The 12,887-nt window shown below is 42.0% G+C and overlaps 1 protein-coding gene across 7 annotated transcripts in view; it reads left to right on the top strand.

The window, feature by feature from the left end:
• Nucleotides 1-12,887, top strand: part of LOC110983101 (leucine-rich repeat serine/threonine-protein kinase 2-like) — an 83,066-nt gene that overhangs the window by 25,102 nt on the left and 45,077 nt on the right. For 6 of the 7 annotated variants that reach the window (XM_087135839.1, XM_087135840.1, XM_087135835.1 and 3 more), the window contains 17 exons: nucleotides 1,068-1,147; nucleotides 2,557-2,645; nucleotides 3,297-3,425; nucleotides 3,910-4,041; nucleotides 4,859-4,984; nucleotides 5,881-6,000; nucleotides 6,464-6,579; nucleotides 7,075-7,142; nucleotides 7,658-7,767; nucleotides 8,569-8,698; nucleotides 9,321-9,451; nucleotides 9,889-10,017; nucleotides 10,435-10,515; nucleotides 11,176-11,321; nucleotides 11,532-11,649; nucleotides 12,127-12,227; nucleotides 12,698-12,817. In XM_087135839.1, the coding sequence (XP_086991965.1) occupies nucleotides 1,068-1,147; nucleotides 2,557-2,645; nucleotides 3,297-3,425; nucleotides 3,910-4,041; nucleotides 4,859-4,984; nucleotides 5,881-6,000; nucleotides 6,464-6,579; nucleotides 7,075-7,142; nucleotides 7,658-7,767; nucleotides 8,569-8,698; nucleotides 9,321-9,451; nucleotides 9,889-10,017; nucleotides 10,435-10,515; nucleotides 11,176-11,321; nucleotides 11,532-11,649; nucleotides 12,127-12,227; nucleotides 12,698-12,817 (1,926 nt within the window). Of the gene's footprint in view, nucleotides 1-526; nucleotides 678-1,067; nucleotides 1,148-2,556; nucleotides 2,646-3,296; nucleotides 3,426-3,909; nucleotides 4,042-4,858; nucleotides 4,985-5,880; nucleotides 6,001-6,463; nucleotides 6,580-7,074; nucleotides 7,143-7,657; nucleotides 7,768-8,568; nucleotides 8,699-9,320; nucleotides 9,452-9,888; nucleotides 10,018-10,434; nucleotides 10,516-11,175; nucleotides 11,322-11,531; nucleotides 11,650-12,126; nucleotides 12,228-12,697; nucleotides 12,818-12,887 lie in introns of those variants that run through there. The other variant, XM_087135842.1, reaches the window with a different exon arrangement.

Below are 12,887 nucleotides of genomic sequence, written 5' to 3'. Positions count from 1 at the left end.
GTGACTTCTAACTAGAGGCCTTGAACTGAATGGACAGTCTTTATCTTCAACAAATTTTTCCTTGAGAATTATCTGTTAGTTCACCAGCCTATTGGGATTTGCAGTATTATTTGTGCAACTGTTTAACTTCACATTGTGGTATGTATCCCTATCTTTATTGTGAGCCCGTATGTACAGTATGCATTACATTACTTAAGGCGCCCTGTTTTTTCATTTAAACCAATTCCCGGATTGCCCCAAACATGTCCAAGGATTGTTTTAGAGTTTTTTTCTACAGTATCTCAAGGTATGATGTACCTGACTTGTAAACACAGGCCTTGAACTGCTCATGAACAGTCTTTGTCATCCAACGAATTCTATGAAACTTCCAACATTTAAAACATCATGACCGTCTGGCCCAAACAGAGACGTGCATAAAAACATGTACAGATACGTGGGCGTACATGTACTCTATGGTAGTTGTGCAACACACCAGCATTGATCCTAAACGTTTATGACGGAAACTGAGCTCGATGCTTCACATTTGTCTAAATGTGCGGACGGGGACAAAATCCCAGCATCTGGTTCTGCAGACCGATTGAGAAGCCATGTTGAGCAGAGGTGTAAAACAGATAAGGAGATATTATTCAGTGTGACTTTGGATCCCGTCAGCAAGTAATTTGATGATCGCGTTTGATGTTAGTATATGGAGATTTGTTAAAATAAGGGTTTGACATGTTTTCTGTGTTTTCATCGCCAACAGCCCCTCTATTTTGTGTGCATACTCATGGATGCTTAGGCATTTAATTAAAATGTACTTTTATTTTGAATTTTCATAGTTTCCCCAATCTTCAACTTTAATAGTACGTGTTTGTGCAGTGTATATTTCAGATTTGCAAAATATTCTCTTGAACCACTGCCAGATGTTGGGATCCTTCATTAACTTCAATTTCACCGTTACTGTAGCCAAATGCTCTCTCCACACATTTCTTTATTATCATCAGTCAGTCTACTTTTTTTAAATCTAGATCCTGTCAGTCTGTTCTGTCAAAATGCACCCATGAGTCCTCTTGTTTCCTTGATATCAGGCTGGACACGAAGCCCTGTCTGCCATGATGAGCGTAAGCAACAAGCTGAGAGATCTCATCCAAAAGCGCAATGTACACCAGTGAGTGGCCATCTTTTGTTCCCTTTCAGAACTCTAGTTCCCTGTATACTTGAAATTGCAGACTGTTAGTCTTGTATTGAAGTCCTGCTTTGGTCCAATTTCTTTGGCAGTGGCTTATTCTTTTGTTGTTTTTATGGAATCAAAACATTCTGTGTTGTACCGTGCCTGCCACCCAATTTTTGGGACAAGCATATTTTTGTTGCATTGTTCAGATTTTTTCTTTCGGTAGTATTAAATCTAGAACCTTCAATTTGGAAGCATGAGGAAATGCAGTAATGTCAGGTCAAGAATTTTTAAATAAACAATGTTCGTACGTGCGTGCGGTTGTTTGGTACCTTTAGTTAAGAAAGAACACTATAAGATTAGCTATATCATGCAACCACATAGCTTTTTTTATATCCTGAAAACGTCGTGGTTATGAAATAAGATTCTTTGTCATGTACAACTGTACTTTGCTCACAAACTGACAAAGAAGGGCCCGTCATGTGATTTTTCTCTTTTGTGCCCTGCTGGGAATACCCACCTATTTTCACATCTGCTGGAATTATCAACTGAAACCACTGCAAACTTAACAGCTTTTTTCCGGACAAGTGCCGAGATTAATGATTAACTTTTAGTGTTGTGAAACTTCAGCTAAGTGTTGATCTTTACCCTGTGGTACAAAAGTAGCAAACTTGTGCCGGATGCTGCCAGCCATTTTGTGAACTGTGTCAGTAAACAAAGAAAAGCAATCAAACTTTTGACCAGTTTTAGGAATTGACAAAACTGTGAATAATAGAACTGTACCTGATATTACAATAATCAATTTTAAGCTTAAATTACAAACAGATCACTGTCAAAACACTGGTTTGCTACTGTCAAAGAAGTTTGAAAATTACTGCAACCATATACAAGCTGCATTTTATGAAAATAACAAGACTTAGCTTTTGAACACGTTGAACCTTTTTCCCTCACGTTTTTTAACTCTTTTCCTATGTCATAAGTAGAGGCCACATTTTGTGCATGCCTTTTTATATGTATGAATTTTACAGAACAGTTAAATTGTAAATGTGCCATCTGAGATTGTCCCATTTAAGATTCTTTTAACTTGATTTATTGTTGGACAAGGAGTGGAAACGAAAGTGAAATTTAAGCCTGTGAACTCTCATTGAAGTGTAGCACATGTAGGTAGTTTCCTCCTGTTTTTAATGGTTTTTCTCTCATTGGATTTTTTCTTGCAATCTGGTTCCCACTTTATGCAAACAATTGATTTTGCTGTGTGGGAGGTACTCATCACAACAGCAATCACATTGTAAGGACACTTGTGAAGTGCTTTTATTCAGTCTTTCGGAACTTTTTTTGAGGGGGGAAGAAAAGATTTCACTTCAGTAGGTGAGTTTTGATCCTGTCTGTCATCTGTGTTATGCTAGGGATGTTCTGGAGATCATGAGTAAACACACCACAGACTCGGGGGTCCAGACTGCTGCCATGAAGGTCATCACTTTCCTGGCAATGTCAGGTGAGTGCCATTTCCGTCCCCACCCCCACCTCATCCCTTATCCCTCTGCTCCCTCCAATTTGACACTCCCCCAGGAGGGTTTCAAAAGACAATCTGCCAACTTGGTCTCATTTTCAGACTGGTAGAAATGTACCCGTATCTGTGGTCCGTCCAAGTGGGAAGGAATAAAGAACCCAATCGTAATAATGAATTTCAGAAACAAAAGTCACGACGCTCCTATCCCTCCAAATGTGCAGGAAATGGTCATGTATGGTCACGTTTCATGGCAAAGTTACGAAACAAATACAGGAAATGGTTAGTTGACACTTAAGTCTTTGTGGGAAATAGTCCTGTGTAAATGAGCAGTTTCACAGCATTGAATGTGTCAATAAGGAGGCTATTTATATCTCATTTGTGTGAAGAGATACTTGCTCATAAGAAACTGCTTATCTCCCCTCCCACCACACATACACTTTCTATCCCTCGTTTTTGTTCACACTTGAACATATGCAGTATAGCTCCCGTCACTTTTGTACAAAGTTTCCAGTCAAGGCCATGCCCAAATGTACCATTTGTGTGTCCTCAATTTAATTTATAAATGTGTACACCTTTGCTACAAAGCAACACACAAAGAGGATTGTTTTTATGGGCTTTTTGTTTCATTTTCTGAAGCCAACATATGCAACACCCTTATGGAAGAGCAGATACTGGAGTCAGTTGTCCAGACGATGCAGAATTTCCCCGACGATGCGGGCCTGCAGAAGGTGGCCAACCAAGCCCTGCGGCAGCTCCTGGCAGAAGGTAGGTCCAAATTCAGATGAGCTCAGATAAGACTCTACATGTAAGTCACCACTCTTAACTCATACATGTGTGCATGTACTTTCTGCATTGACTGTTTACTTGGGAGACTGACTGTCTGTGATGCTCAAAGATGTTAAAGAAGTAAACATTATGAGGCGGCATGATTTAATAGGACTTTGCAGCATTTGTGACCCCAAAATTCTGTGTTTTTACAAGGTTCAAACTCTGGTTTTACTGCTCTTATTGAATAAAAAACAAGGACAAATTTCACATAACAACAGCTCTTTGGGAGGGAATTTATGCATTGAGAGCTATTTAAAGAAGAACCCTGGTAATTGCATTATTTTATTTTGTCATTATAACAACTCCTTTGCAGGATATTTCAATAAGCTTCCAGGTGTTTGGGCTGGTAATCGCTTTTTGGAAACAAAAACAAACTTCTGCAATTTGTGAAAAACTTTGGCTTTGTGACTTTTTTCTGTAGATTCCTCAGTTCAGGTGGACTTTGTGGACTCCAAGAAGCACCATCCAATCACAGCGGCTCTTAGAAATCACCCTGGTGATCCAGGTGTCCAAGAGGAAGCCCTGTGGCTATTGGCTGTCTTAGCCGATTCAGGTATTTCCATTTTCAAATAATCATTACATCAGACCCCAACAATTCTTGACTGCTTGCCAGGCCATCTCTCCGTGCTAAAAGGATTTTGTGTAAACTTTTAAGTTTGCTCACAGCGGCCTCCAAAAGGTATTACTGTCCTCTCATAATCCTCCACAAGTTTCTTCACAATTCACTGGGAGATTTCTTTTGAAGATTTGTAGAATTGAGAACATAGGCCAGCTGTCTATCATAAGCTTTTATAATTCAAATAAGTGCCACTGAAACCCTGCACATTGGCAGAATTTAGAGGGTTTAAGAATGTTCTTGATTAAAATGCCCCACAATGTTCAATCGTGAAAAAGCTGGCGCATCGCATTTACTTGGCATTTACAGCTTACATTTATGTTCGTCCATTGTGTTTAAGGTGCCTTGTCCACTGGAATTAAACCACATGCAGTCAGTTCAGAATTGACACGTACAAAACCTTTCAGAAATACTTGAACTTTTTCGTCGAAAGAGCTCTTGAAAGTGTTAAAAACAGTATTGTATCGTCCTGAAGCACCAAACAGAAAGCACGGCATGACACAGTCTTCATCTATTTACCCTTTACTCCAGTTCCATTCAGGAATTGTTAAGGGTTTTGAAGTGTTTACCATAATCTACACATGATTAACTATGAGGGCATGAATGGTGTGCGTTAATGATTCGCTGGTGGGAAGTGCCTAGGTACACTTTGTAGGGTGCTGAAATGTCAAGGACTGCATAGGGACAGGTACATCTTCTGCCAATTGGCATAGAGTGGGTAACATTCTCGTTATCATTCGTTTTTATCGTGTAGAGGAAAACTACGACATTCTCCTTCAAGAAACTCATAAGCTGCTGGTGACTGCCATGAGGAGCTTCCCCAATGTGGAAGGGGTGCAGACAGCCGGCTTTGCCTTCATGAAAGCCGTAGCAATAAACAGTAAGAGTTAGAGTTGTGTAAGAGAGGTAACCAAGTCATCACACCTCAGTCACAAGCCAATTACAAGTAGACAAGAAGCCAGCCACAAGTCAATCACAATCCAGCCACAAGTCAATCACAATCCAGCCACAAGTCAATATCAAGCCAACCAGAAGTCAATATCAAGCCAACCAGAAGTCAATATCAAGCCAACCAGAAGTCAATAATAAGCCAGCTCCAAGTAATCAAAAGTCCAACAGGCCAGCCACAAATCAATCACAAGCCAATTACAAGTGAACAACAAGCCAACCACAAGTCAATCACAAGCCAGCCACAAGTCAATCACAATCCAGCCACAAGTCAATATCAAGCCAACCAGAAGTCAATAATAAGCCAGCTCCAAGTAATCAAAAGTCCAACAAGCCAGCCACAAATCAATCACAAGCCAGTTACAAGTGAACAACAAGCCAACCACAAGTCAATACCAAGCCAGCCACAAGTCAGTAGAGGCTTTTCAGGTAGCCATCATGCTGCACTCTCCTTTAGTTCCACAGGGAAATTTCCTTTAGGCATACCTTGTAGAACAAAAGCACTAGCCTGCAACATGGCAGTCATGCAAACCCTTTGTTTAAAAGCCCATCGCAAGTCAGTCACTTACTAGTCACAAAGTATTAAAATGAACTTCATTTTTCATCATTTCCTACTTCAGTATGGCCTGTACCAGGTTTGGGACCTGACTCGTAACTCAACTACGGTAGGGCAGAATATACACCTTGGTTACACCCATGTGCTGTGACTTAACCAGTTTGTATTCTTCCATTTGTGCACCTCAGTGCACTAAACATGTAAATGTGAATTCAAATTGAATGTGAGATCTTGAATTTGTTGTAAGGCTTTTATTTTCTGGTTCATGGCAGTTGAAAGTCAGCAGCTCCTAGAAGTGAATGGAGCCTCCCAGCTGGTCCTGAGTGGGATCAGAACGTTCCGTCAAAGCACCGACATCCAAACACTAGGTTTCTCCATCCTGACCAAACTCAGTAAGTGGTTACATTTTTTAGGAAATTCTTTTTGGACGGCGTTATTGACTATGTTGCATTTTGTTGCACTCAGCAGGGCTCTCAGTTTAGCTCTGTTGCATTGAGCAGAGTTCTCATTTCAGCTTTTTTTGCATTTTGTTAAATTCAGCAGGGTTCCCACATCGACTATGTTGCATTTCGTTGCATTAAGCAGGGTTCCCACATTGACAGTGTTGAACTTTGTTGCATTAAGCATGGTTCTCATTTTAGCTCTATTGCGTTGAGCAGGGTTCTCATTTCAGCTCTTTTAGCATTTTGTTGCATTCATGTGCAAGCTGTCTTTTCATAAGCCTGGCTCACAACCAGAAAAATCGGGTAATACCTTCCTGAATGCTGTTTCCTTACTCTTCCAGTTGTCACCTGCTCTGTAGTTGCCCCATTATCCCAACCTCGGTTTAAATTTGGTTCCTCCTGTCTCTCCCAGCCGACGTTATTTTCAGGCCTTCTAGTACCAGTGCCATAGAGGCCCCAGCAGAGGACAATTGGCTTCCAGATGTGTTCATGGGACTCACCCTCCATCTTGATAACGTAGACTGCCAGGTGAGTTAATATCCCCAAATGTCATTTTTTAGGATTTATTTACCACATTAGCCTGGGCCAACATGTTTGTATTTAGTATTTAGTGGTAGTGTGTTATTTTGTGTCTTGGAAGCTGCATGAGAACTTTAAAAAACACTGCATAAATCGTGTTTTTGCACTGACGGCCAGTCATAGTTAGCCAGCCGCTGGTACATGTAGGTAAAACCTTAGACTGTGATGTGAAGAGACACGGTTCTGTCCATAGCATTCAATTTTTGCACACAAGCCAGGCTTCCTGTTGTCAGGATCAGTTTCCTCCTTGCCATCATGCATCTCCTGACAACGAGTAGAGGACGCTAGTGGAAACATTTTGAGAAGCCCTTTTGCCCTCAAGATTGTTGATTTTTACATTTGCTGAAAACGATACTGATATGCCACCGTTCAGAGCGTGAAATCACTGATGCTTAAGGGTCTGATTTCCAGCTTCAGAATCACAACTTATTGCTTCTTAAACAGGAGGCGGGATGTAGCGCATTGAGTAAGCTGATTGAGAAGAGACCACAAGTGCTGAAAGGAATAGAAAGGTAGAATATTTTAGCATTCTCTTGACAATACCGGTACTCCTCCCTCCACTGGCAACTCTCATGCAACGGATGTGCAAACTAATACTGGAGTGTTCTCCTTGTTAGGTGCAGCCGTGCATGTGCACATGCCCCAAGGGAGGCCATGGGTTGGTGAGAGAAATCTTGCCATGTCGAGTCACTGAGCCATTTTAACGAGATACTGAAGAAATCTGAGCCAAATCCAAACCCATTTCCTTCTTTCCATTCAGGAGTAAGAGATGACGTGTTTTCACAAGCAACTGACATCCTTCTGGTGGGAACCCACGGCATGCATGCCTTGGTTCATGCGTGCTGGGTCCAGGCATTCACACCCAGTTTCTGGGCATGTATATGAGCCTGGTCAAAAAACTTCCTGGCACCCATTCTCTTTTAGGGTGTAAACTGTCAAATGCAGGGGATTTCTCCAAAACTAAAAAGCCCTGTTGTGTTGCCACAGTCAGATTCAAAGATTCATGGATGCTCCATCTATTTTCCAGCATCAGCATCGAGAACGCAGTGTTGGCCAGTCTCAGAGTGCACGGCCAACGGGAGGTAGGCATCTTCATAGCGTCCTGTGCTTCCGTCTACTCCTTGGTCATCACCTCTGGTAAGGAAAAAGGTGTAACAAGACTGGCATTTTGCTTCTTTCTGACATGACAGTCAAAAAGAAGACTCCGCATGTTTGTGTTTATTGCTGTAGTATTACCCATAGAACTGGCCTAAAAGTCTGACTTAATTGAGCAGTGTGTACTCTGAATGACATCACATCAATAGCGCCCTCAGTTGTGTCAAATTGCATGGACAGTTTTTAACACTTTTTTAAAAGTGCACTGGTGGATACACTCAACCCAAAAGGGATGTCACTTGGTTTCTTTGCATTGCAAAAAGTGTGTCTAAGTAATGTTCCCCACACGGACCCTTTAAGAATGCATGCGGGAGTGTGTTGGCACCCTGCCACAAAAGAAGTGATGTCTTCTAAGATTAGTGTATGGTACTAAACAAAATGCTGTTGAAAAGTAGACAGTGTGTCAGTTGCTGTCTCTACCTAATCCGCCTTCAGCAGAATCACCCCCTCATCAGTTGCCAAGAGCCACTTTGGTCGGGAGTGTTCAGTTTGCTGGTAGCGATGTGACCATGATGCATGTATTTCCTGGTCGTTCGCGAACCAGCAGAGTTCAGTTCTGACCAAAGGAGCCTCAGTTGCTAAGAAAATAACGCCCTCTCCAGGTCCAGCTCTGGGCCTTGCTAAAAGCATGCAGGTCAATCAGTCAGTGTAAACAGTCCCATAGAAAACCAGTGTGTTCCACATCCCTCATCACTCTCTCTACAAATGGACACTAACCCACACTAACACCTTCCCCGGCGTCCTTTTGAATCCACCTCTATCTGGACTTTCCTTGGTGCCCAGAGCGTATGCGGGAGAGCTTCATGGAGAAAGGAACCTATATGGACATCCAAGCAGGAATGAACACCCACAAGCAGAGTGTTAAAGCCCAGGCCGTGGCCTGCAAGGCCTGCATGGGCCTCTGCCTCTTCAGGTACAGCAAATTATTTGTTCAGAACAAAGAGGAAATTTGTGTTTGTATCAGTCTTTTGTCGTTTAGTCAGTCACACCGCATATTAATGTACCATGCATAGTTGCTACATGTATACCATGTATTGACATATGGGTCATCCCACGAAGTTCGGGCACAGTTTGTGACGGCTCCCCTTGTTACATCAGTGAAAATAAACATCTTTTTTCCCTGCACGTGGATTCTAAATTGACACGGTTCTAAATCTTTCTAGGTTCTTGTAATGATGTGCTTCATCTTTGCTGAATAATGACTTAATCTGTCGTAATGTGAAAGTAATGGGCAATAAAAGTTACCAATGTAACAAGAGACGCCGTCACAAACTGTGCCCAAACTTCATGGAATGACCCATATCTTTTGCACGGAGTCTATTCACCATAGGCAAGTTTGTGGTGCTGGAAATATTATCTACTCGTCACTTCGTGGAGTGAGTGACATTTTTGTCCTCTGCTCACCTGTAGTCAGTCTTTGTGTTCGTGTTCCATTTGAAACGAAGTTTTTATTTGAAGTCTGAGTCCGGTCAAAATGAAGGTCAATGAAGGAATATTTCTAATCAGAAACCCCATATTTTGCCTTCTTTTCTCAGCCCTGAGGATAAGGAGGCCCTAGCTCTCGTGGGAGTACAGGTGGAGATCTTTAATGCCCTCAAGATGTACCCCGATAGGCTGGATGTATTAGAGGCTGCCATTGGTGCCATAGCTTGCCTTGCAGATGTTGGTAAGTCTGCCTCATTCAATGTTTCCAAGCCCAAACTTGAAATTGGCTTCAACTAGTACCATGGCTTAGCGTCATACATGTAGATGTTGCTAATTGAACAATCTTACCAAATTCTGGCAAGTTCTGAGCAAAGTTTAGGCCTTGTAGGGGCTGTTGTTTTACACTATATCATGAAAATAATTCTAAACTTCACGAGTGAAGTATCATTTCCGATGTCTCTTCATTCTAAGTCCAGTCTATCATCTTTATGGAGTGTGTTTGCATAATTAATTGATTTGAAAGTTATAATCTTCATTTGATAAAGTATAAATTGTTATCGATACCAATTTAAGATGCTCCGCCTACTGAACAGAGGCCTTGTATTTGCAAGTTGATTTGTGTAATCACTGACGTACCTTGTGTCTGATTTCATGTTTGTTTCTTCGTTCCTTGCCAAGATATCGTCCGCTACCAGTGCATGGTCGAAGGCATTCACGAGCTGATCCTACAGAGTATGGTCAGCCATCCCGATAACAGAAGTATACAGGAGCTGGCCTTGGAAGCCATGGCCGTCCTCTCCACCGCAGGTCATTACAGCCAAGTTTTAGTTATCATGTACAATATTTGCTTACCAGAAACGGGTTACCAACCAAATTTCATTTGATTTTACGTTCTCAACTCATTTTTGGTAAGCAGGGGGAGATAAAGGAAATTAGGGACAACAAGTGTTTCCAGATTAAATGTACATATCTGTCTCTACGTTTTGATTACGTTGTTGGCAAGAGTTTGCAGTTTCCCTTTTCAACCTTTCTTCAGTCGATGAACGTACAAGTTGGTTTATATTTCATGAACAGTGTTTGCGTAGAGGTCCAACTTACACCCAATGAAAACTTTTGACAGTGGCTTGCCAACCATGTGTCTTATTAGGTCTGTTTTGAGAATCATTTCTTCGTGTTCTTGGATGTAAAGAATACCTCTAGTTTTATTTGTTCTTGACTTGGCAGATGGGATGGCAGAACTGTTGTGTGAAGCCGGTGCTCTTGCCTACACTGTAGAGACTATGGCTAGATATGGACACTTTGAAGGTATTTAAGTTAATATGTCCTGCCCCCCATGTTTAGTGGCTTGATTCCTTTAACTTTCATTCAACCAGAGTTACTGTTGACAAGTCGGCTAAAATAACTAATACAGTCTTAGAGAGTGCACTGGGGTATTCAAATGCACAGGAATAATCTTTCTGGGTGCTTCAGGTACGTTAAGAGGGGTATCCGCCTACATATAAAAGGATTTTGATTGTTTTCCCACAACTTGGGATATGTTGAAATTCATCTTTTGCCAACTCACTCCATAGTCGTGAAATATTCAAGGTCCTTTCTTGTAAACTTGTGTGAATCTGTACTTGATAGTCTGGTCTAGTAGATTGAGCAATAGAAAGCATAGGGTAGAGTGAGAACACACCGTGAGTCAGGTTGAATGTTAATAATGATGGGCAGGCCATCACTGCATTATTGGCAAGATTTTCTATTTTCCGGCAAATCAGAATTGAGTTGTGAGGACATTTCTCTGTCCTCACAACATTTTGGGTCCCCTCAAAATCAGTAACGATCAGCGTGCACGTACATGTATGCCCCCGCAATTGTAGAACAAGTAAGTGTGATTTTGTTCTCGTAGTTTTGTAATCCAACATTCGGCAGACCAAAATGACTGTGCTGAAAACAACTGTTTGGGTAAATTGTCCTCCCCAGGCATTCAGCAGAAAGGCAGCATTCTCCTTCAGGCCCTGGTCGCCGAGCAGAAGTCCATCGACAACGTGCCGGTCGCTAGGCAGGTTGCCAAGGCACTGGTCACTGCCATGAAGAAGTTCCGGCACGATCCCAATGTTCTTGCTGAGGTAGGTTTCGTGTCCCAGAAAAGTTTTCCTGACAAACTTTAATCTGAATAATTTAAAAGCTCCAAATGCAAGAATGAGTTTGCTTTCTCGGCATGCAAGCATTGTATCTCCTTTTGCTTTCCTCACAGTTAAGGTGTTGGACCAGTAACTGGCATGGTTATGGTTTGAATCCCACCTTAAAGAAATCTTGTGTTTAATTTTCTCCATCAGAGCTGTGTTGCCATGCAGCTTCTAGCTGAAACCTCCAAGCAGATTGGTCACGTGTTTGTGGAGAATGATGCCCATGAAGAACTTTTCTACATCATTGAAACCTATAGCTCAGATAAAGGTCATTTGCCATTTTATTTCTTTGTGACATAGGCAGGGAAATGGTCTTTTTCCCTTTTGCAAGAAACCTTCCTGGATCCTTTAAAATCATCCACTGTAAAGCAAACCCGTGGCACATGATTTACACTTAAACTCTCAAGAGACGTCAAGCTGCATGTGAAACAAAATTGTAGCTTGGCTCTACCTCCTAAATCCTGCAAAATTCTTATAAGAAAGACCTGATTAATGTTGAAGGATGCAGGTTGTTTAGAAATGGAGATGGCTGTCTTAATCAGAATCGAGAAACAACATTGAAGTTGAGTGCAGATAATCTCAGAGCTCTTCGGAACCAACGATGTGAAGGGCTGGTGCATGCAGTTATTTTTTTTGAAGGAGATCAACTTTTCAAGGATCAGTGTTCTTAGATTGCGTTTACTTTTGGAAATTTCCACTGTGGAAGTCGTCCTCTAACAGTGGCATGGTGGACTTTGGTTCACAGTTCTGATTGACCTGGCTTGCGAGTGCCTGTACGTCCTGTGCTGGAAATGGGACTTCAAGAAGGACTTGCTGCTTTGGGCATGTCGACAGAACAAACTGAAGGTCAGTGAGATGGTTGGGGGAGGGGAATGAAGCCAGTAGTTATGGGTTCCAGACATGAGCGTAAAATAGTACTGCTGGCCTACTGAGAATGGCCATTGTGAGAGGACACGTGGTGTGGGTACTTGTTTCATTAAACTTGAGAGGACAGGACACAAGGCAAATAAAGGATGTTTCTTTGTCCTCGGTCAGTCTGTTGTCCTTGTTGGTAAGTGCTCAGTCCCGTGGGAGAGTGTTATATTGTATGAACAATAGAAAACACAATGCCCTGTACTGGGTGGTGTAGTAAAACATAAATACATCTTTTGCACTAAATGCTGTGTGTGTTTGCAGAGCAATGCATCTCCAGTTTTCATTGAAATGTGCACAAAAGCCATCGCCTTCTGTAGAGGAATGCATTTGGCATTGCTCCTTCCTCTCACAGAAGGCAAACTTGGAATGACCGTGGAAATGTCATTTTTTTTTTTGCGTAGGGAGTGGAGGTTCTACTGCAGCTGAGTGCTAACGTCAACATCGGCAAGGGTAGGGAGACCCCATTGTGCCTGGCCGTACAGAAGGGGAACACCGACATGGTTAAGCTCCTCCTGAAACAGGTGGGCACAGACCAAAAAGACAAACAGTGTCTTGTGTCTAGCTTTGCCGAGAAATTGACATGCAGAACAT

This window comes from Acanthaster planci, linkage group LG04, assembly GCF_054643075.1.
Source record: "Acanthaster planci isolate LZ-2023a linkage group LG04, COTS_SCS, whole genome shotgun sequence".
Lineage (NCBI taxonomy): Eukaryota > Metazoa > Echinodermata > Asteroidea > Valvatida > Acanthasteridae > Acanthaster > Acanthaster planci.
Note: the sequence above shows the minus strand (reverse complement) of the source record. Positions and strands in the feature narration are given on the sequence as shown.